Below are 25,654 nucleotides of genomic sequence, written 5' to 3'. Positions count from 1 at the left end.
GGAAGATAAATTTATTTTAATTAAATTAGATAAATTTAATTTCTTCTTGTTTTGATGTATCCTTAACTGTAAAATATTGAGAATCAGAGATTACAAATACGTACCCTGTTCATATTTAGTGTGGGAGTCATTGATTCGATTAACGTTTTCTGTGTCAGAACAATGATTTCCTTGCCCAATCGCCAGACGATGAGTTAAATAAGGTGCGCGACCTTTGTCGCAGTATGCTTTTGAGAGGAAAATTTCTCAAAACCTGTTTATGCGACAGTAGCTACGACAGAAAATGTTGTCAATGTGTTTACATAAGATACATTCATACATAAGTACAAAATACTTAACATCTGATATCTAATGTATTTAATAATTTATTAAATAAATCAAAAATTAGTATCCAATTATGTATCTATATCTGAATCTACCATATCTGTATTTAATTGTTGATAATCTTATAGAGGTAAATTAAATGTTAATGATTTTAAATTTTAAATAAATATGTTTTGAACTTATAATAAAGAAAATGACCTGGGGAGAATAGCCTGCAAAAGAAATTTTAAAGTAATGTGAGGAAGAGTTTGTATTGAAGATGGCTAGAATGGCCGAAACGTTGGACTAGTGAAAAATAAAGTGTTGAGACAGAAGTGGATACTAATTTTTGATTTATTTAATAAATAATTACCTTGTCTCAAAAAATTTTGAAATAATATAATTAAAGTATTTAATAAATTTCTAAAAGGACTCAACTCCCTTCACCTTTAGCGAAGTGACCAGCGAACAGTGGAACTTGGGATTTAAAATTGGAAATCTATGCTTTAATTGATCAAAACACTTTTCCTGATGTAATTTTCTCTATGTACTTTTTTTTTTTTTTTTTGAGAAGCGATCGTTTAACTGAGTTAAATTAGCTGTTATAATATTTACTTGTACAAATTAGTAAGCATTCTTCAGACAGGTCGAGAAGAATTGTTCTCTGGATGGGATCCGATTAATTCATGCTCGAGAAAGGAGAATAGTAAACATCCGTCAGCACAATTTCTTTTAGTAGATTACTTGTTATTATTATTATATTGATACTAGAAGAGACAATATAATCTCAACTGTGAACTGAAATAAAAGTAGTTTTGTCAAATCGGAACCAGTTGAAGAATTATTTACGAAATAGTCAACTGACCGCGTATTGACGTTTGGGGTTGACTTATCGCAGGTCTTTGTAGGTTAGGATAAGAAAGTATTTAGTAGAAATAATCATAATTATTAAAAATATTCTTTGGTTAGGGTACTGTTCAATCTAAGCGGTATTTAATTTATGGAGTTTTATATTATATCCATTAAAATGTCAAAACCACTTTTGGTTCAGTTGGCCAAAAAAAAATTCAACATCCTCACATCTCGAGGTTGAAGGTTTTACGTTTCAAGATAGAAATAAAAAAAAGTCCTTCCACCAAGTTGTTTAGTCTAATTGACGAAGTCACTCCAGACATCACATTTTTCAAGAATAGCTTCAGTATCATATGACCGTATTTAACGGGCGTAAAACTTGAGAATAAATCAACTGAAATTGTAAGTCTTCCGAGCCTGGTAACACTTGAAGTGACAAAGAAGAGGAACCTTTATCCCATTTCGCAGTGCTTGAAGAAAACAATTTATTCTTGGAATAAATTTAAAAAATTTAAAACCGTTGGATTTGGCTAATTTCGAATCAATCTTGACCTGAATGAGCCCATTGTCAAACTAGATTTAGATAGTTTCTATGTTTTCTATTACCATTTTGTCCTATGTTTAATCATATGCTTCTTAACAACTTTTTAATTTTTTTTTCGGTGCTATTAGTTATTTACCATAGATTTGTATTTATATTCCACGTTGTTGAACCAGGATTATTAATCTTTTTTATGAACTTTTTTTTTATTAAAAAAAAAAATGATTTATTTATAGATATTACAATAGCCACAATGAGCCTCAGAAATACTTAAACAAGAAATACAAAGAAATATAAACAGTCATTATAAAAAAATAATTATAGGTTACGTTCTCACTTTTATCAGTTGAACAATAAAAAAAAATGAGTAAATAAAAAAGAGAAAAGAAAACGATGTAAAAATAATTAAGAATGATATAATAGTTTACATACATATTTACAATTATATTAATTTACAATTTTATGAGGTCTGAATGGATAGGAAATGCTTGAACAGGCGGGATTTAAAGGTAGGGAGGTTATTGGAGCGACGGATGTTGGAAGGGTTCGGTGGCCCCTTGTGTATAAATTTGAACACCGTGAACGGGTATTGCGTGAACGTATAGAGGATTTGAATTGAAGGAGCTCGCAGATGTATGATGAACGGCGGGATTGGACGACTTGAAAGATGAAGGAAGCCAGGAAATGCTTACGACGGTAGGAAGGATAAAGGCACTTCAACTCTGCATAAAAACGGGAAACAGAGGCGTCCCTTGGGATCCAGAAGATGTATATCGTACACAGCAATTAATCAGTAATAGTGATGACTGATCACATTCATAATAAAATAAAATAAAATAAAATAAGAATGAAAAATAAATAAATTAATGAAAGAAAAAAAGTACATAAAAATTAATATAATCTCTCTCAAAATATATACAAACAAAAGGATAAAGAAAATGACCATAATCAAACTATGGGCATGAAAAAATAAATAAATAATAAAAATAAAATAATCTCTAATCTTTTACATTCTTATATACAATACATACACAACCGACCTGAGGTTCCATGAGCCCACTCTATCCCCCACGTGTGAGGGGTGGAGCAGAGCTCATAAGATCCCAGCGCATCTCTCTCGCCGCAATATTGGTAATGAGCCAGTGGAGGCTAAGCAAGTGCTCTAAAGCCGCAAACGTTTTGTGAAATTAAACGTCTATTTTGTAAATTGTTAAACGTCTACATAATTTAAATTTCTTTAGTTCTATATTCATATTGAATAAAAATGTCTGTGTTCGTACTTAATTTATTATTTTACTCTAATTTGAATTCAAGAGAAAATGAATATTAGTTGTAAAAAAAAGTGTAGAATTTTCTAAAAAAAATATAATTATTTTACTCTTACATGTTTTAGTAGCTATTTTCTTCGACGGTGACAATCTAATGATAATGAGTAGTATCACAATGTGAACTAGCAGCTTTTTCTTCAATTTACACTTGAAGGAAGATTAGTTTTTAATTTAATTATTTTCCGATTACTTAAGTGGGTCGGGAATGCAGATCAAAAAAGCTCAAAATATGGTGCAAAGTAAACCCACTGTAGCAAACCTAGCTTATTCATCTTAATCGTAAAGCACAATCACTCCACCATACCTACAACCCTTCTTAAAGATTATAACACCAATGGTCATATACTCATTATGTCCTGAGAGTCTGCCCTTATTGCACCCTCACGGAGTCTCTTGACAGTTGCGAGAGAAGCTTTTGGGATCTCTTAAAGTCAGAAAACTGGTAATTTTAATTTTTTTTTTTTTTATGTATTAATTTTTCCGTTTATATTTTTTGTAAATATGATATGTAAATGGTTACTGAGTTGAGGTGTAGTTCTTTGCAACCTGAGAACTGCATTGGCGCCGGTTCGAATCCGCTCTCAGAGGTCGACTTTAGTCCCACCAAATAAAAACTTGACCATCCTCATCATGGTGTTAGAACAGGGTAGTACCCTGTAGATAACACTCCACCCCCTCCCACCATATGTCAGACATGACTAGAAAGGGGGTCAACTTTGATTTGTGACCGTAGAGTGCCGGCTAAAATAATTAATTTAGTTATATTGTTAATTATTGTCCTTTTGGTGGTATGACGTATAATATTTGATAATCAAAATTTTTATCTCTTCAAAAAGGAGAGAAAAAATGTTTACCAGTTTCATATTTTTTGTTGAAATTGAACGACAAAGCCTCATTTATGATCCATGTCTAATGTTTCAATCGTAGTCGTTTTATCTCCATCCTTGTTGATAATTAGGCGTTGAGATGCAGAGAAAGTGGAAAATGATTCTAATAAGAAATACCGCTATTGAAGCGGGCAAGAAACTGGAGAAGAGACTAAAGCTAATCGAGAAGTACTTCTTCGTTGAAGCCACTTTCGTCGTTGGAGAAAACTATTTTTGATGAATATCTAAGTGAAAGAGATAATTACAGTCCCATTTGAATTGTTTCACTGCCAACCAGAGCACCTAGTTCAAGAACCCAAGAGGAGATAAGAAGGAATTTAACCCCAATTTTTTATTACTTGAATGGAAACATTATATAGCTACTATTCAAAACTGATGATTCTGTTAACTATAATAGGGGGTTATACAAACGCGGCTGTTAAAAACGGGACAAAAAATTAATTGTTCATTCGGTGCTTTTTATCTTTAAAACTACCAACAGCACTAAAAAATGTAATAGAGCATCATTTAAAGAAGAGAAAATTTTCTAAAGTCTGAGCCCTAATTGAGTATTTTACGTTGGATTGTTCTCGAAATAAAGTTTTCAAAAAGAAACATTTTTTCCAAATAACAAAAAAATCAATATTTTGTGAATTTATTTTTGCAAAAATTGTGAAAATTACTTATTACTACGAACGAGATAGATTTTGACTCTTAACTGTAACCAAAAATTGGGGTTGAAATTACTTCGATCTCTTCTTGGGTTCTTGAACTAATCGTTTACTTACTGGCAATCAGTTGCGCGGTAAACCGGTTAATAGAGAATAATAATTTAAGTGATAACATTTTTAATTGTAAAAAAGAAAATACAAAAATAACAAAAATCAGCTTTTATATACACGTTTGTTTTTAAACATCAGAAATAAATTGAATCCAATAGTTTTCATTATTGTTCCATTCCATTCCATTCAAATGATAGTGGTTTGGGAAATGAAATTTATATTTAAATTTGAACATTGTGTACTTTTGGTAAAAATAGATGGAAGAAGAAGCCACGTCTTGAAACAAGGCCAAAAACAATCTGAGATGAAGAAATGGAAGAATATCTGATGGGGCATGGTCTATGAGAGGAATAAGTGAGTAATCTGGAAATCATTGCTCTGAAGTCAAAGTAATACGAAATCTAGTTTAAAGAAACGAACTGCTTTAGAGAAAAGTTGTGCCAATTGTATTATATTTTCGATAGTATTCATGCCGTTCTCAATTTCAGGCGCTTTTGAAATATTGCTTGATTAAATTATCTTAAAGACTCCTCTTCCCGTTTTAAGCAAATATTTCAAAAGTGATATAGAACCGTTGCTCCCTGGGGATAGCGAGAGGGGGGTGTAGTGGAGCGGGTCCGGCCGGGATGGATTGCATTTTTTCGTGTTACGATCTCCTCTTGTGACATCGACCAACCTACTCGCTATAAGTGTCTGTTTGAAAAGTCAGATAAGTAAGGCTACCACGGCCCCTCCCCGTTCCAATAATCCACTAGCGTCAGACAACCAAGTAACAACCTTCAATGGACCACTCACCTAACCTTATAATGCCAAAAGGCAATCCAAGGTATCATCACCCAGATATACATATAGTATACCTCCTATATGTATGTACCAGCTATTCAATAACATCATTATAGGAGGGTATGAAAAAAAAAAAAAAAAAAAAAAAAAAAAGGGTGGGAGTGGAGGGTTTCACACCGTTTTTCGGTTTCAGGCGCTTTTAAATATTGGGCGATTAAACTACCTTAAGTCTCCTCTTCCCGTTTTAAGCAAATATTTCAAAAAGTGATATAGGACCGTCTCACTCTGAGGATCTTAGTGCAACCATTCTTATAATGCCATCCCGGCAAAACAAGAAAATGAAATACCCGGTATATGTACATATCATTTTTTTCTATTGTATATATTTGTAAATGCTTATTTCTTTATTCCAGGAGATAAGAAAAAAAAATAAAGAAATAAAATAGAGGATCTTAGTGGGGTTGGTCTGGCAGTAGAGGATGGCCTTTTTGTATTATTATTTCAATATTTTAAATAAAAATATAACCATAAATTTAAAAATATCCATAATAATATAACATAAAAATAGAACAGAGTAAAAAATTGTGTATTAAGATTTAGCAATGTTGAAGTTGGCACATAATTGGAAATATTTTGTGAAGATTTATTATATAATATTTTTCTTTTCTATCTTAAAAGTCAACTGACATTAGCCATTTGTTGTTTCTATCAATCCGTATCCAGCTTTTTCTCAAAAAAACAATCTTAGCGGTTCCGAACTTGCGATGTTCTTACTATCCTCTCTTAACGATAGAACGTGAACTATTGTCGTTTTATGTTTCATTATATTTTCATTGCTCTCCTTAATTTATTAGATGAGCAGTTGAATGAATTGCGGACGTGACTGTGAATGTAAATTCTCTCGGTGTCAAGTTGAATCATAGCCAGTCATAATGAGATTGTTTTATTTTTGCTCTTCAAAAGTTTTCGTCATTGAAAAGTAATTAGAGTTAATATATTTCAAGATTGTGACACAAAAATTTTTGTTATGGTAGTAGTTTGGTATCTTACCAACATATGATAGATAAGTAGTTGAAATGGTCATTTTTAGCAGTTTTAGTATAAACCAGAACAGGTATGAACAGCAATAAATAGAAAAGAATCTCTGATAAAGTAATCAAAAAATGTTAAACATATAATCACTACTTTCTTTAGTAGAGATCTTCATCTTTTTCTTGGAGATTGAAAGGCAATTGGCTTGGAGGCTTGTTGATTTTATTGCAATTGCGTCATTGTTTTAAAAAGCCAGTGGAGGCTGACTGAAGACGCTTAATATAGTCTATATTATTATGTTTAGTCTTTCAAGAAGATTGCAAGAATAAATGTCATTAATAGCAATCGGAAAATTAAAAATTGCGGAGAACAAACAAATAAATAATAAAATTTTAAAAATGCTATGTTCGTAAAGTATTTAACTAATATAAACTTTTATTAAATAATAAATAAACGTCGTACCAAAATAATAGCGAAAAGAACGTTATAGCACTATGGATCTTCATTTTATATGGAATATTTATTTAATTTATATGGAGTATTTATATTCACCTATTGAGGTTGATCTTTTGCTTATACATAGTATTTTAATTTATTTTTTTAACGAATCTTGTAATTTTTGCTTGGTAATATTACTAATTACCCCTCACCTGCTAAGATTGCTGAAATATAACGTGGCAAATGGGTCATAGGCTCTATTGCTACAATGATTACCAGGAGGTGGTTAATTAAAGGCAATTTCGTGGAGTTCATGCCTTACCTGTTTCTCCCGCGCTTAATGCTGATGTTTTCACATCCCCTTATGTCCTTACGCAACACTCGCGGGAATATGTCTGATGGGGGTTCCGGTTTGGTATCATAACTAATTCGTGATTCCTTCTCACCAGAATTATTGCAATTACTATTAATGATTAAAAAAAATATTAGTATCTGTGGCGACATCGGTTCAACTTCCAGGATTCCTGAGAAATTTGTTCAAAAAGATAAAGGACTAAAACGAAAAGGATGTATAAAAAAAGTTCGCACAAACCATAAAACATATGGTTTTAGCGACCAGGTCCACTTAGAAACATTTCCTTGAATGACCGAAAAAACATATTTCACATCAATAGCTATAATATAATTAGTAAACACTTAACCAAATATTTAAATATTTTTTCGTGGTCTACTGGTCCGAACAAACAGCTGAGTTTGACTCTCATGGATTTGGGTGTTTCTGAAAACAAGCACTTGTGTAGTTGGCTGAATTTTTTTTTTTTTTTTTTTTTTGTATGAAATCAACATGTTTGAACGGATTTTCAACGAAAAAGCTTTAGGATTGAAATACCAGTTAGGTTAAATGTCTAACTAATTTTGTGAAAAAAAAATGTCTGTATGAGGAGAAGATGGTTGGGGGGTGCGGTCAAATTAAATACAAATAAACTGAATACACAAATAAATTGAAGTAACTTATGGCTGTTAAGTTTGGCGGTATGATTTCAAGCTAACAGCCCTGATGAAGGCTAGAACTTATGGCCGAAACGTTGACACTATTAAATAAGTTACTTCAACTTATTTGTGTTCTAATTTGACCGCAGCCCCCCCCCAACCATCTTCTCGTCATATAAGTCCACGGTCAACTATCATTCATGATTGAAAATGGCTGTGTTTTAACTATTCTACCCACATGAAGATCTAGTAAAAAAATATATCGTTTCGTAGCACATAGATTATTTAGAAGTTTTAAAATGAATTTTAAAATTAAATGAACTGTTTTCTGGTTATTGACTATAAACAAATCGTACAATATCCAAGCGGGTTACTTTTGGTTTATGTTAAATATGAATTCTGTTTCTTGTCGATCCTGCTCTATTTATTATTATTTTTGACGGAATAAAAAACTCTTAAGAATTTAAGAAACAAATGGTGTTTCAGTGATTATGTTAAAAAAAAAAAGTTAGAGAGTTTAATACTACCATATCACTTAGCCGTTTTGTTTAAGTGAGAGTTTTATAAATTGATCCTGATTTCTTGATTATATTTTACAGTGGACGGAATATCGTCTCTCCCGTTTAAGTTTGAAATTAGAGTTAACCATATGTTACATGGATTTTATAAATTTATAATTATTATTGAACAAACACTGAATATATAGGAATATTTCCAGAAGCATTGAGAGTAAGCAAAACTTTTTTTTCTGTTTTGTTTAAGAATAATATACAGATAACGTAATAATTAAACGTTTGACAGTAAAAAAAAGGCAACTGTAAAATGTTCCAACCGTTTCCTTAAAATAGTTCCTTCCATTCCTTCGCTGTTCCTAAGTAATAACCCCATAATATTCTATCAAACTGTCATAAATCTAGGAAACACCTTTTACCAAACCCTTTCTAGGAGAAATCCACGTTTACGATATATCCCGACAAACGTTTTCCGTTTTAAAGCGACAAAATCACCTTTCTTTTCTATTTCCATATGCTACCTATATACTCCTAGTTACTTCCTTAATATTTACCTGATTTGAATACTTTTGTGCGGTATTTGGAGATGTCACTGAGGTTCTCGAGTTATCTAATACCGCCACCCATCTAATACAGCTCTGATCCACCTTGAATTCAAATCCTCTGTTCATTAGCGCAATACTCGTTCCCGGTAAGCAGACTTATATACAACGACCCTCCGAACTGCACCTTTTGACAGATTCTCTTCTCTATGGAGTTCCATTCTTATATTCATCCGTAACCCCAGTACCCTTTCCACCTTTAAATCCCACTTATACCATCATTTCCTTACCATCTAGTTCGTATAAAATTCAAATAGATATTCTATATCTACTATCGAATCGCAAAAGCTACAGCATGAACTCTAGTGATGCATCCCAGGATAAATAAAAGAATTTATTAATTTAAAAACAATTTTGATCTTTTTTCTCAACTTTATTCTTTTTAAACTTCCAGCGTTTCGACCACTTAGGTCATTTTCAAGGACACCTTTACTTTGTTTTCATTTTTTCTTTTAAAATTCTTTAAATGCCGGCTAATTGTCTTTGTCCCATAAATTCTTCTATACAATTCCTCCCCAAATTTAAACAGATTTTTTGGAGTTTGCAAATGAAAATAATAGTAAGAAAAGTGGCTAGTAAAAGTTTTAAATTTGGGAAGGAATTGTATAGAAGAATTTATGGGACAAAGGCAATTAGCCGGCATTTAAAGAATTTTAAAAGAAAAAATGAAAACAAAGTAAAGGTATCCTTGAAACTGACCTAAGTGGTCGAAACGTTGGAAGTTTAAAAAGAATAAAGTTGAGAAAAAGGATCAAAATTGTTTTTAAATAAACTAAACCACTCTCAAACAAGTATATTAATAAAAAATAAATCTAGAATTTATTAATTTTTATATATTTGATTATGACACATAATCGAATATACAACTGAAAATTCCACAGTACTGAAATATTAAAAAGGTTGGAATATTCAAAACAAAAGCAAATTCATGGTGAGCAGAACTCAGTTTTTATAAAACGACACACATTAATGCCCATCGACTGATTTAATTATTACATAAATAAACTAACAAGATATTTATAGTTTCTTAATTTTATTGCATATCCCACCGTTAAAGTCCCCACTAAACTCAAGCTCTGTTGCAGATGGCTTACACCGGCCGGGGCAGCTACTCGACCGGCAGCTCCGAGTCGACATCTTCCAGCGGCGAGTCGAGAGTGCGAGCTGTCTGCCTCCACCGCAGGACCTCCGCCAAGCTGGGCTTCTCCATCCGTGGTGGGAAGGAGCATGGCACAGGATTCTTTGTCACCGCCGTCGAGCCCAACTCGGAGGCCTTCAAGCAAGGGCTTATGGTAAGCGTTAGACTTAAATCTGATTAACGTATCATTGAATTGTATGTTTATAAAATTGAATTTAAAATCATCACATATGGTTTCAATTATTTTTATTTTATGAAAGGAATATGGTCCGGGTGCGGTCAAGAAAAACTCAAATAGTAGAAATATACTAATTTAATGAGCCAACGTTTCGCCCCACAGGGCTTCTTAGAAGCCCTGCAACGTGGGCCGAAACGTTGGCTCATTAAATTAGTATATTTCTACTATTTGAGTTTTTCTTGACCGCACCCGGACCATATTCCTTTCATCTTCACACACGGTCAATCAATAATCTTCCAATTTTTATTTTATGTTTGTTTAATGCTACCCCGATTTAGGTTTCAGCAATAAGTGGATTAATATATTGGTGCATGATAGGAAAGGATATGAAAACATAATATTTTGAGACGCAGTCTGTTTATTTCCTACAAACCTGGTAGATCTCAATCAATACAATAATGTTCTTTTTATTGCCAGAGGGGAAAAAAAGACACCTTTATTAGATAAAAGGATCTCAGTCCTAAATAACATTTGAAATGATAACTAGGATTATTGTGTCCTGACTGTGATAGTTGAGATAAAGTTTTACTTTATCAACTATCTTTGATGTAGGAAGAATGTGCACACACACACTTTTTATAGATATTTTATACCTTACTATCTGATTTGGGAAGTATTTCAGATGAGATAGGTTCGTCTATTTTTTTTTGGGGGGGGGGAGGGAGTAGGGTAAGGCGCGATCCTACTAACTCCAAAGACCCGAGTTCGAATCCGGCAGAAAATTGTTTTCTGTTACACTGTTGCCGTGGTTCGACCATGTGGGTTCTGGAGCCTTCCTGGGGTACACTCAGCCTCCTAAATTGTGTAAAAATCTGGCGGTCGACCGTGATTCAGACCAAATCACCTCCTTGCACAACTGTTGGTCTTGTAACAGTACTTAATCCTTCATGGGTTGTAGCGGTACAGATTTTAATTTAATTTTTATATTTACATATTGTATATTACCCTCTATCAATAATTTGTGATTTTTTGGTAAGGATAGAGAAGAAAGTGGAAGGCAAACCCCATGACTCATGATTTCCACCCCCTAATGACTTCTTAACCCCACAATTTGTTGCTTTGAGAATGTTAAAATTTATTACAATTAATAATGTAACGAGTATTACAACTTCTTATCGAAATCTTGATGGATATGATTTTTGATAAACATTAGGTGGTAATTCGTTGGCAAAGAGGGTTGTTTCTTAGGGTTTCTATTTATTTATAACTTAAGTATTCTTACTCTGTTAATGAACACTACTTTAACCAAAATCGGATCCAATGTACAAAATTGAGGACATAGCCTCTCAAAAAGGTGGAATGATGGAATATATATAAAAACTGGTAACAAACTCGGAAGAAAGTATACAACTAATTTCAAATTGTGCAAACCAGATGTAGAGCTTTAATTTCATCTGTTATCTATAAATTAGTTATTGTAAAATAATGGAAATGAAATAATTATCATTATTAGAAAATTTTCTAATGATTTACCATTTATATAATTCATTTATTATTATTACTCAGTGTGTATATTGTGATTTATTTGCTTACTATACAGTAAACAATTTTATCAGGAGAAATGTTTTTTTGAAATTGACACTTTTTGATTTTTTTTTAATGTGGGATGTGCTATCTTAATTCAAAATTTATGTGATCTGGTGTTTTTCAGTCTCTAACCTACTTGAATATGGAAAAGATAAGTTAGTTATTTATTACTGTTTGAGTAACCAGAGGTTTACTTTAAAATAAATTTGAAGAATCACAAACACATTTGAATGACCATATGTATTATTTTTAATCCTTACATGGTTACCTATCTTTGCAGGTTGGTGATCAGATCATCCGGATAAATGGTTTTCCTGTGGAAGATGCTACCCACAAAGAAGTTCTGCAGCTCATCCTCGGTCAGAGCACCGTTAACTTTAAGGTTAAATGTGAGTAAAAATATTCAATATTATATCGTATAAAATCTGTTTAATAAAGGGATTTTATCAATTGCAACATGTGCCATCCTAGAAAAATTTATATCTCTTGCATTGATTAGTGTTCTCCAATAATCTTATTATAATTCAACATTTTTTTTTTTCAAAATTATCTGAAAAACTACATTAATCATGACATAATTTAAATTCTTCGTTTTATTTTTAATGTTTCTACTTTTATTATCATGAAAAAATAATAATAAATTTATTGATATGACTTCACGAAATTAAAAAATATACAAAGATTATGTTGGATTTGTGGTAGTTACCAACTACCTTCACAGTTACCGGGCCGGTATGTGTATATGTAACTAAAATTTAAAAAAAATTAAAAATGATCTTGTTGTTTATATGTATTTTATTTCTTGAATGTTTTTGTATCCATATTAGCAGATCCCTGTTAGGGCCTATGAGAAAAGAAAGAGGGTTATTTTCACGCTTTTATTCTTTTTACGCCTTGCCTTCTATTTTTCTTCATCCCGAAGAAAACGGGAAAAGAGGATTGAACCTTGAACCGTTGGGAAAATTAAGCATTTTTCGTTTCATTAATATCTTGGTTGACGGCAAACATATGCTATATGTTGATATATACTATATACTATAATTATTAAAAAAATAATAATAATAACATTGATTTACTGCGTTCTTTGCCAAATTCTTGATTTCATCTTACGCTCCTTTCTTTGAAAAATGCATGTTAAAGAGTACCAACCACCCACACCTACCGTAAATAATATAAAATAGATTACTCATTAATTAATATATTAATTAGACATTTTTATTAGAATTACGTTTTACAATTTCACGGTTAGTAATTAATAATTCTGATTGTTCTGCAATCACTCAGACAGAAACATACCCACACGCGCACACCACTCACACTAATAACTTAATATAACATATAAAAAATATAAACAGTTAAAAATAATCTTTTATGGAGAGATCATAAGTGATTTACCTTCGGGTGCAACATAAACACATATTTTATAATATTTACGGTCTACAAATATTTCCATGTACAGATTATTATAACAATTGAGAATTAATGGAACATAAGTAGTACCTCTATATTGTAAATATAACCCTCCAAATACAACAAACATTGTAACTTTTAACGATTTTGGAAATTATAAATACTCTAATGATGTTAATTTCCTTTTAATTAATATTTATACTTTATATAATTAATAAGTACAACAGTAAATAAAAAATAAAATTGGATCATATTTATATCAGTATTTATATTTGGTTAACATAATAGCAAAAAATTAATTAAATTGTAAGTAACCAATACTTTTGTAACATTCTTTATACAATCAATATCGTAAATTTTAACTTTACTATAGTTATTAATTATTATTGTTATTAATGAAGCACTACCTAAAACTACGAGGAAATTTGTTTGAACCGTTGGGATTCTAGCAGCTCCGTACCACTCTAAAAAATACACACTGGATTTCTCACTGATGATAGTTCCCTGGTCAGTTTGGCGTGGAGTTGGTGTGAAATTATCGTCAGAGGTCACCCTTGGACGCTTGCTTGTTGGGTTTGCGTTAATTTAACTTTTAGTTATAAATTATTTTAGTTCCCTGTCAACTTTCGTGGCCCATTTTATTCGTCAGGATGTTACCTTCACAATTATACTTACCGGATGCGAAATTTGGGGTTGTGTTTGGAATATTCGAAAATTTTGAAAAATAAATATAAATTGTGGAGAGTATTATTATATTAAGTATTACAAAACAGATGAATATTTAATTCTTATTTTGAAGTATTAATATGTACTGAGCTTATCTCAGTATATAAGAAGCGTCCATCGCCTACTCTTTCATAAAGTAATACTCATATCAAAGGTACGTCATGAGAAGTAATTTTACGTAAATGCACGTGATAAATGTGATAACACAATGCAATGGCACAGTGCAATAGCACTCCTGATATTATCTACGATTTATTGCTCGTCTCTGACGTCTTTTCTTGAAGATGTTTAATTGAAGCAAATACGAACTGTATACGCGGTCACAAAATCTACTTCTTTAAATTTATTTAAAGAATATGATTATGTTTGTTATGAGGAGGTTAATTAGAGCAGGGTAAATAGCAGATGGCAAGATGTCAAATACTTCAATGTGCCTCGGAGGACCTTGAAGTATAGACAGGAATTTACATACCCAATTTAAAAATATATATATTATTTTTTTCTCAATATTAAATTACTGAATTGAGATAGCAAACTATGTGGCCTCTCTTTCTGTTTGACACATCTAAATTTACACCTATTACATCATACTTGAGCAAATGGTGGGTTCACATTATGTTAACTAGGTTTTGTAATGTATTACCGTAGATTTGGAGTACAAGTAAGGCAAGGATATACACATTTGGTTAAATGAATTTTTATACATATTCTTGCAATTTATTCTTGATTTAATTTCCTAGGAAGTCGTTTGTTCTTTTTATTAAGATCGTTGAGACGAAAACTAAAATTCCTTAAAAATATTATCAATATTCTATATTTGTTTGTACAACATTTTCGGTTTCCCCATCTTCAATTACAAAATATTCTTCATTATCTTTAGAAATGGATGTACTTAATAATGATGAATATTAATAATTGAAGATATGAGAAATGAAACATTGTACAAACAAATATATAATATTGATAATATTCTAAAGGAAGTTCATTTTTCACCTCAACAATCTTAAAAATATATATATGTATTTTGATATTTTTACGTCTTTTTCTTGCCTAAGAACATTTGATTTTCAAAAATAGAAGTTAAACCGGTAAGGATTTTACGATTTTTAAAAGTTTATTTTGAGCTCAGCATTATAATAATGAAATACAATAACGAAATCTATTATATATATAGTAATACAATTAACAACTAATTTGTTTTACTTACTATTTTGAGTAAAAGCCTGGAACACCTCAAAAACTTTGTTACCATGGGCCTCCAGTATCATACTTACGCCGCTGATCCATCGTACTCGTTGAGGACTACATTATGGTGGTCTTCAAAGTTTTTTTAGATCCTGGTACCGAGTCCTTGGCCCATGGGAATATCCCGAAAGACCAAACCATCGGAAGGCATGCCATTTAGAGCCGGACTGGATTCCTGGCTGTGAATGGTACAATCGCTCGACCCGGGAGGCCGGAGGGAAAGGTCAGCCCAAGTATTAGCTACTACTCCTTCAGTCGCTTCTAATGACACGGTTCTATTGTTTGATTTGCCTTTCATCACGGGTCACTAACCTCTGGTATTCGTCTTAATATTTATCAATACACTAACCACTATCATGCTATTTCTATAGAGGTATTTATTTTTATATAACTTATGTTTATAATCTGAGAACAAGACACTGTAGAAAAATTTATCCCGCAACCGGAAGATCTGTCGCGTGGAATGAATCCCTGCTGTTTAGCTTAGAGGTATTGTCAGAGGTTGTATAGGTCCTCTGGAATTTAGTGATATTGTATTTAACCGTTGAAGAAATCTCTCAATTAAAGTTGAATAGTTTAGAAAAATAGAAAATTACATTTCTCAGCAGAACAATGAGCCAAAACATACATATGATACTAAGACGTGGATAGATGTGGACCGTATTAAAATTAACAGAAACCTCCTGTAGTCATTAGATGTTGATCTTAATGAGTGGCAGTAGAAATATATAAAGGAGTAAGCGCAATGCTTCCTAATGTCTTTAATTAAAAGAGTGTTAAACAGAAATTAATGAATTCAATTACACAGCGATCTTTAATGTATATTAAGAGCCAAAGGTGGCAAATAAAGAAAGTTTTACCACCCATTTAAAACAGTAATACACAAACTTTAATATTAAAAAAAATAACCTATAAAAATAATACTTTTGATTCACATTGTTGGTTGGTTATTTTGAATAATGTTTATATATTGTTTAAATTATTACAAAAAATATTTTTTTTATCGAAGGGTTGAAGTATTATAAAATGGTTTTATTTTATTTTTAAGTTACCAACTGCAAATAACCGCAATATTTTTAAGTTTTATTTGATTTAAAACAAGTATACATACATATTTGAGTCCGTTGGTATGTAGTAACATAATCACCTTAGTACATAAATAATAATGTCATCACTTTCGTATAAAGTTTAAACTTTTAGAAAAAAAAATTAAAAAACTGGAAGTCTGGAAATTGTTTTAATTTGTTCATTCGACATCACAGAATGTCTTATGGTTGTCAGGTTTAAGTGGTAGTCCAGAAAGGAGATCGATAGGGGCAACGAACAAATTGTTTAAATTTTTTTCAGTTTGTGGCTAATAACTTCTCTTTATTTATTTCCTTTTCTTCTCGTAACTCTCTTGCCAACATTCTCTCCTCCACATTCTTCCTCTTCTATTCCATTCTTCTGGAATATAATAAAAAATTTTTACGGGACATTGGTCTCCTGGCATTCTCATCGAGTAGCCATTCGGACTAAAATACAGTTATTTCTCATAAGTAAAATATGTGATATAATGTTAAAGATATTTATCAATATGTATTTGGTTTGTGATTTTTTGGAAGTATTTTATGGTTGTATTTTAGAAATATATTTTATTCCTAAGAGCAATATTTAATTAAATTGTGATTAGAATTATACTTGTATTATTTTTTTAATCCTGGAATTCGATTAATATATGACAGTAAAGTACTTTCATTTGCATATAATGGGTTTACTTTTATATTTTCTAGTTTAATGAACACTATTCCACTTGAGGTATTTTATAAATAATAAATATTTAATTAGGTTATTAATAGGACTTTTGTTACTGCATTTTATATTTTATATTATATTTTTTCTTAAACTAATGGGCCAGATTTAACTGTAGTAATTTTTTTAAATTTCTTATTTTTGTTAATAATATGAAGTAAGTAACCTCTCTCCATTCGAAATAGAAAAAAAAAGTTTTTTTGTACACTATTTAAATCCTTTATAATCGCTTCTGTTTCTTCAAATTAAATTCACAGCTTATCACTTTCCCACATTAATTTCTTCGATTATCGTCGTTTATTTTATTTTTATCCATCTTCTAATGTGCTGTAGAGAATACGAGAATAATGATATACTCGGAGAACTTGATACATTCAGGAAACTCTTCCAGTAAAGAACAAAGAATGTTTGTCCTTTATTAAAATTCTGATGGAGGCTGAGAATTGGGAACTGATCTCGAGATAAGTAACCTAAAGTCACGTGACAAGTTAGCTTTTGCTGAAGTGGTCAAGTCTCTTTTTTTTTTCTTTTTTTTTTTTTTTTTTTTTTTTTTCATGATACTTGAAAAACTTTCGAAAATCTTACATTCTCCCTTGTCAAAGAATATTCTCAAAATTATATTGGCTCATATCAATAATTTAATGTACATAATTATTAATGATTTTTATATAACATTATAGAAAGCTAATTTAAGCATAAAAGATTCTATGAGTAGTTAGTAGAATTATATTAGTCATGTTCAAGATAGAACACTAATCAGTTACGTGCTCTGTTTTTGGATCCAGTCCATTGAGCCTACCCAACGCCGAAATCGACTTTCCAATTAAGCGATTGTATGGTTCGATATAATAGAAAATGGAACATAAAAAAAGTAATTCTAGCAATGTTATGTATTGTTTTTGATATCGTAACAGCTTGAAGAAAGGCGATTCTGCTTATAAAGTAAAAAAAAACTAAAATCGTATTATGTTATTGGTTCCTTGAAGTGAAATATTTACTATGATTACAGTCAAGCTTCTTATAATCTGGAATAACTTTTTTCATTCTTAGAGGTATTAAATAATTTTCTTATTGCACTCGTTTTTATTTAATAAAATGGTCATCCAGGTTGTTCAAGATTTAAATACATTCAGATTATGGAGATTAGGACAATTGGTATACTGAAACCAATTCAAATATTAATTTTACTAATTTATTTTTAAAGTAATGGTGGTTTTAGAACAAAGCTAACTTAACTAACAACAGGTGGTTTTAGGTGGTTTGTTACTAATATTTTTTAAAATATTTCCTATAAAAATTTTCAATAACTTCTACTAATGGTTCATTAGCATTTCAGTAAACCTTAATAACATTTTGCTATTGACTGGTGTAAAAAGTAAAAATCGAAATTTTAATAATAAAAATGTTTTTACCAATTTCGTTAGACAAATACTTAATCTAAATGTTAATAAAATTTATCTATTCACTAGGTAAAAGAGTAGGTATCATAACATTATTATAATTTTACTTTTTAGTTGGGGTATTATTTCAGTGTACACCCATTTTAAGCCTCTTAAGAATGAAATAAAATTATCTTCCCAATAATAAGCAAATAATTTAGGTAATCTATTTCTCGATTACCTACTTCTAGTTATGTACATTTATACAGTGCTGTTCTGTCTTTTAGTTGTACGTAATGTAAAAGAAAGAAATTATAAATAAAAATCCAAATCTATTTAATTGTTTGCTGAGACATTCTACTTTTATCTTTAATTAAATCTTGAATTGAGTTGGTCTATTAATTGGTTTCGGTACAAGCTAACTTAAAAATGCAAAAAAAAGGAAATTAATGAATAGAAGTGTTTTTTATGTATTTATTTTTTTTTTTTTTAAAGATTTATATGAATGTAAAATAAAATAATTATGAATAAACCAGCCAAATGAGAGTTTAACTGATTAAGCCACTAAGGTCAATATCAAACTTTACAAAATTAGTTAAATTAAAAAATAAGCTATTAAATTAAATGATTTGAAAAATGAATATTCCAATTTTCTATAATAATTGATATTTTCTTTTTTCTAAGAATATTTTTGCCAAATTAATTAATCATTTTAATGTTTCAGCTGTGGGGATGATACCTGTAAAAGAGTGAGTACTATTTATTTCAACTAGTTAAGCATTAATTCAGAGACTATTATTTGAAGTCAAAATTGTATAGAAATTCATACAAACTTTTTTTTAATATATGTACACTCTTTCTAGAAACCCAGAGGATGAATTGTCTTGGCAGATTGTGGAACCCAGTATGACAAATGGTCATCAAACTGATATCTTCAAGGGAGATGTCTGCGATGACAGTGTCATTATGCGGAGTGTAAATGATGTTAAAATGGTGCTTCGGGTGCCGCCAAGAGCAAAGCTTGGTTGCGGGTAAAGTTTCACTTAATGTTTTATTCCATACATCCGGAGCATACAACAGATCAATAATAGCCATTCTAAATTGTTTGCTACCATTAGATTTTCTGAAAAAAAAAAAAGTTTCTTGGTACTGAAAATCATTAGTAACTACAAAACCACTTTATTTATTATTGGTTAACACAAGTACATTGCGTGCATATGATATAAATATAAAATTGTTAATAAATAAAACTTGTTAGTAAATATTTAACTTATTCTGGATATTATTTAGTTTTAGACAGATGATATAGAATCTGAAGAATCATAAAGCTAATCAAATGATGAAGAAAGTTTTTAATAGTGAGAGAGTAATTCTACATATTTGTCTTTCTACAATGGTTTATGAAGAAAGTTGTTTAAGAATTCATTAATTAACTTAGACAAAATGTTCTGTGACACTTCAAGTAATTCTATGAAGATAGAAAGAGCAATACTATATTTTTGGCTCTGGACAAAATTCACAAAATATTGATAAAATATTCTTGATCTTGATTCACTTCACAAAAAATATCTACATTTAGAACCCATTGAATTTTTATGCAATAATTTGTATTTAAAGCTTTGCTATAATTTGTATTTAAAACTTATGAATATTCTACATTAATTATTATAATCAAGTAAATCAAATTTCATTAACAAATACGCAACTTAATCAAAATATTGTTATATCTCCTGCTTTCTTATTGCTTGAAGATTTACACAAGTGAAAAAATAATTTAATTTACTTATTATTAATTGGGTAAATGAATAATAAACAATTTATTTATGCAAATTAGATGGTGAAGTGATGAAAAAAGAATAAATTCAGAGCTAATTTCAATTAATATCTTGAATTTCTAACTCACATTTTGTGTTTTTGTATCACATTTCTGATTGCATTGGCTGGAAATTAATAATTATTTTTGAGGTAAACATATTTTTTCAATATTTAATATATTAAAAAGAATAAGTCTACAATGATATTGAATATTACTTGCTTTATGTCATTGAGAAGGGTTGGGGCAATAAAGAACGTTTGAACTTGTTAACATTTGAAGGATTTCTTTGTCAAAAATAGGCATAAAATATAGCTATATTCAAAACTACAGTAACACACTTAAATGAATCAAATCTGATAATGTTTTCACTTGTGTTTTTTTATTTTTGTTCTTATATCTTTATATATTATTTTTTATATACAGGATCTGCAAAGGTCCTGAATGGAAACCAGGTGTGTTTATTCAGTTTACCAAAGAGAACAGCATTGCCCGGCAGGCAGGCCTCAGGCCAGGGGATCAGATTCTTCAGTGTAATAATTTTGTATTTACTCCAGATACACCATTTAATGAGGTAATTTTAATAAAATATTTGTTTAGCATAGATTGAAGTGACTTAGTAAATAAGTTTTTGTATTTATATATTTCATCTTTAACTTAAAAAAATATATATATACCTGTACCACCATTTCACAAGTACAACCATTGAAGAGTCTCCCAACCCCAGTGTCGATCCACTGCTTATATTACAGAACAAATAATTATCTGCTGCTGCCAGACTCTTGAACCTGGGTCTAGGAGATAATAGTATAGTGCCTTATTCGCTTAACTACCCCACTCCTTTAAGCACTATTGTTTAACTTTTTTTTTTTTTTTTTTTTTTATTAAAAGATCATTTAATTGTAAGTATATAATAAATTAATTAATTTCTTCAGCAGACTATAAAGGGCTTATGAAGAAGTACAGTTTCCTAATCTGTGACCTTAAGGTATTTTCAGTAATGTATTAATTTTGTTCACTATAATTCTACCACGTGAAAGCAGTTTTTCTTCCTTCACAATTCAAAATACTCAATATAGGCCTTTTCACTTATCTTCTGTAATTGATTTAAATTTAAAGAATTAAAAAAAAACTTTTCTCGAAATTAAGGGGTTGGAATAGCTTTTCCTCATCTATTCCTCTATGTGGGATGTGAATTTATTAACTATACAGGTATATGTAAATAATGACATGAACTAAAATAAAACTAACTCAATTTGATAATAAAATCTTATTTGATAACTAACTAACTAACTTTCTTGGTAAGGATGTGTGTACGTACCCATGTTGTAGAAAATATGTTTTATTATTTGGTTTTTAAAATAAAACGGTAGATGACGACACTGCTCTATCATGGGGTAGCAAGGGTGGCTTCCCTTGGGGCTAGAACAGTCTATTGTGGCGTCCATTGGTGTAAACACACTCTCGTTCGTCTTGGTTTATAAAACCCTCCCTAAATTCCATACAACAATTTGGTAGCAGAGTGTGATTCAGTGTGTTAAGGGTTAAGCGACGAGAGTAATTTGCATATAATAATGGTTACGTAAGCTTAGTGATTTTATTTAGGACTAACTGCCGAAATAAAAATTCAAAGGGCTTGGACGCCGCAGGATTCAACATTGAAAAGCTTGCTGTAGAAAATTAGGGGATGTGGTTGATGAAAATTGAAGCGCATTTAGAAGCAAAGGACCTATACGAAGAAATTATTGAAAAAGATCCGCCGACTAAAGAAAATGCAGCTTGGAAAAGAAAAAAACAAGCTGGTACTTTCTATTATTATTCTAATGGTCAGTGATGATGTATTTCCATCAATCAGAGGTGAAAAAATTGCAAAAAAGGTTTGGGAAAAGTTGAGAGGGAGGTTTGAGGGCGTTCGGGAGGAAAAAGTGATGGATTTGATGTTTAACTTTGCTAAAGAATTAAACATTACTTAATTAAACATAACTTAATTCTAAATTAAGAAAGGCAGTGGCAGTAGATGAATACCATTTTGGTTGTTCCACAATTATGTGATAACCTGCTGTCTCTGCTAAAAATAGTGGAAAAGGGATGTAAGGTTATACTTTCCCAGGAAGGGGTGGAAATCATCACAAAATAAGGGGATTTGGTGTGTTCAGGTGTTTTTAACAATAATCTATTTACAGTTAAATTAAAAAAATCCCTTGATAACAAAACAGAAGATGTGTGCCTCAAAATAGAAGCAGTTGGAAGAAAAATCTGGCTTTAAAGAATAGTTCACATCAGTATGAAGAAGTTTATTACTATGGCTGAAAAAAATATTGTAGTTGGGTTAAGTAAATTAGATGGTGATCTTATTTCAGTGACCAAGAAAACTGAAAAAGAAAATGAAACAGTAGATGGCAACACTGCTCTTGCATGGGGTAGCTTGGCTTCCCTTGGGGCTAGAACAGTCTGTCATGGCGTCCATTGGTGTAAACACCCTCTTGTTTGTCTTTGTTTATAAAACAATCCCTAAATTCAGCAACAACCCTTGCTTCTTTCTTCCATTTTACTTAAAAGGAAACTTAAATTAATCACATAGTTAATAAAAAAGTTCAGAAAATATTTTTAATAACAGTGAAATAAAAATTGTGTAACAACTAAAAATGAAAAAAAATAATAAATAGCACACACATTAAATATATCATTAGTCAAATTGCGCAAAAACTGTTTTAATAACTAATATTTAGCTCAATGAATTCGATTGATAAATGAGTTCATTTATTTTATTTTTTATTCCCAGTGGTATGCACAAGTTTGTTTATTTTTTGGTATAGTAATCTTTAATAACTGACAAAAATTTATAAATAAAAATAAGATAAATTATTAAAAAGCTGGACAAAGGTTTGGTGATTTGGATGAGTTTTAAGGGATTGAATATACCAAAATACATGACATTAAAAGGAATTTTTTAAAAATTGAAGGCTTTGTGAATGATTTGCCAATAAAGGCAAGCACACAATTGAGTAGAAAATACTTTGTGCACATAGTTTTTCTAGAAGTAGAGCAATACATATAGACCAAGAGCCCAAGAAAAAAAGTCAGTTATTTCAACTCAATTTTTTATTGCCTTATTGAAAATAATATATACTACTATTAAAAATTTATGAGTCTGTCAACCATATGCAGAAGGAATAAAAAACGATGGCTGTTGCAAAACAGTAAAAAAAATTATTTTTCATTCGGAGCTCCATATCTTATAAGACTACTTACAACACTAAAAACCTTATAGAACATCATTTAAAGAAGAGTAAATTTGATAATATATGAGGCCTAAAAGAGTTATTTACGTTCACTAATTCCCAAGTTATACATTTTATAAAAAGCAATCTTTGATAAAAAATACTGAAAATCAGTACATAGGTAGTGAATTTATTTTGTGAAATCTATATCTCAGGAATCATTAGATTTATAGGTGTCTATTATAATTCAAATTAAAACTTGTTGAATGTACTATTAAGTAGTTCATCTTTGTAGCAGTTGTTAGTTTTCATGATATTGGGCAAAATAAATTCACAAGATGTTGATTTCTAATTGTTCGAACAAAATTTTTGGTTTATGAAAAACCTTAACTCAGGAACCAATAGAGGTATAGATATCTGCCTGCACTCAACTAAGAACTGTACTAGAAAGTTGTTTATAATGTATATCTTCTTAGGGGTAGTAGTTTTTATCATATTTGCATATGAATATGATTTTTGCCTAGGGAACTTTCTCTGCACCACCAGATCAATTTATTTAGACAAATATCATGAAAACTACTACTTCTAAGGTAAATCCCACAAACTACTTTCTAGTACATTAAACTAACATCAATGTGAGTGCTGTCAGACATCTGTTTGTCAAGTGGTTCCTGAGATATAATTTTTCAGAAATAAAATAATATTTCTAAACAATTAAAAATCATTGAATTTATTTTGGGAAATATCATAAAAACTACTACTCCTATGATCATAAACTACTTAATAGTACATTCAACTAGCTTTAATTTTAGTGCTGATTGACATTTGTATTTCTAATGATTCCTGAGATATAGTTTTTCCAGTATAAATTCACTAACAACTAATTTTTCGTAATGAGATGTTGCTTTTTGAAAAACTGTATCTCAAGAACTAATGAAGGTGATCAGCTCTGTAAGAGCTATTGTACTTACTCTACTTTAAATAATGCTCTACTAGGTTTTCTAGTGTTATTACTTGTTTTAAAAGTATGGAGCTCTAAATGAAAAATCATTTTTTTTTTTTTACATTTTGAAATAGCTGCCATTTTTTAATTCCCCTGATAAATGCCATTTTTATAATCAATGAATAATGTGATAAATCAGTCGATCAATGTTTTTAAAGAATTAAATATATACGGATTGTTAATTGTTGACATTGTACCTAATTACTTATTCTGTTTCCATTACTCTCTCGAAGGCTGTATCAGTCATGAGGTGCAGTGGTGTCCTGGAGCTTATAGTTAGAAAGGGAGCTGGTCTGGAGCTGTTTCCTGGAGAATCTTCTGGTTACAACAGCTCAGCTAGTAGTGTTGCTGGAGATAATCCTCCTAGGCTCGCAGTCCTTCCGGAGGAGTGTAACGGGTAATGTATCATTTACAAACAATTATGTAAAAATTGAAATAAAATAAAAAATAGAAAAATTTAAATAAAGTAAAAGAATATTGACAAAATAATTACAGGTTTGTCTTTAGATTAGTCTATGTTTTTTATTATAACATACTTGCATTTTATTTTTCTGGGTAAAAGTTTTTAATTATCATTTTTCTTAGTGCCAGTGATGCAGCAACTAATGGAAGTGACAGACGGTTAGATCAAGAAGTTTTGAAAAATGGTCGAATGGACTACCCCAACGGTTGTACAGTAATTCATGTTGGTGGTGATGAGACTGATAATAAAAAGGTGGGTGTCATTTTTTTCACCTCAATCAAAATAATCTAGTATTGCTTTTACTCCACAATTGTTTCATCTTGACTCCCAATCTAACCTAAGCTTGCACCAGATAAGAAATTTAATTGCTTTACATGGGATGCTCCTAGAACTGATGAAATATGAACTAGGAGCAGATTTGCATGCTGTCTTCTGGAATAGCAAGCCTTATTTCCCTTTAGTATTCAGAAGATCATGATTTTTTTTTTTACATTTAAATCCTATAATTCAATTAATCTTTTTGGTATATTTGTTCATTATTTTATGTATTCTGTTGAAATACACCATTTATTTTACATTCCTAAGTACATCAAAAAGATATTTTCAAGTAACAAAAAGTTAAATTAAAAAAAAAAAAAATTTGAATACTCCCCACTTTAATTGTAACAATA

General features: G+C 30.5%; 1 protein-coding gene across 4 annotated transcripts in view; it reads left to right on the top strand.

Annotated features, from left to right (window-relative positions):
• Positions 1-25,654, top strand: part of LOC106683434 (whirlin) — a 305,158-nt gene that overhangs the window by 265,180 nt on the left and 14,324 nt on the right. For all 4 annotated transcript variants that reach the window (XM_067048756.1, XM_067048757.1, XM_014424908.3 and 1 more), the window contains 7 exons: positions 10,115-10,321; positions 12,213-12,321; positions 19,208-19,232; positions 19,347-19,514; positions 20,723-20,870; positions 24,754-24,917; positions 25,106-25,235. In XM_067048756.1, the coding sequence (XP_066904857.1) occupies positions 10,115-10,321; positions 12,213-12,321; positions 19,208-19,232; positions 19,347-19,514; positions 20,723-20,870; positions 24,754-24,917; positions 25,106-25,235 (951 nt within the window). The remainder of the gene's footprint in view (positions 1-10,114; positions 10,322-12,212; positions 12,322-19,207; positions 19,233-19,346; positions 19,515-20,722; positions 20,871-24,753; positions 24,918-25,105; positions 25,236-25,654) is intronic.

The sequence above is a fragment of the Halyomorpha halys genome, unplaced genomic scaffold (genome assembly GCF_000696795.3).
Source record: "Halyomorpha halys isolate HHAL.00 unplaced genomic scaffold, Hhal_1.1 Scaffold483.1, whole genome shotgun sequence".
NCBI lineage: Eukaryota > Metazoa > Arthropoda > Insecta > Hemiptera > Pentatomidae > Halyomorpha > Halyomorpha halys.
This window is presented reverse-complemented; position numbering and strand designations above follow the sequence as displayed.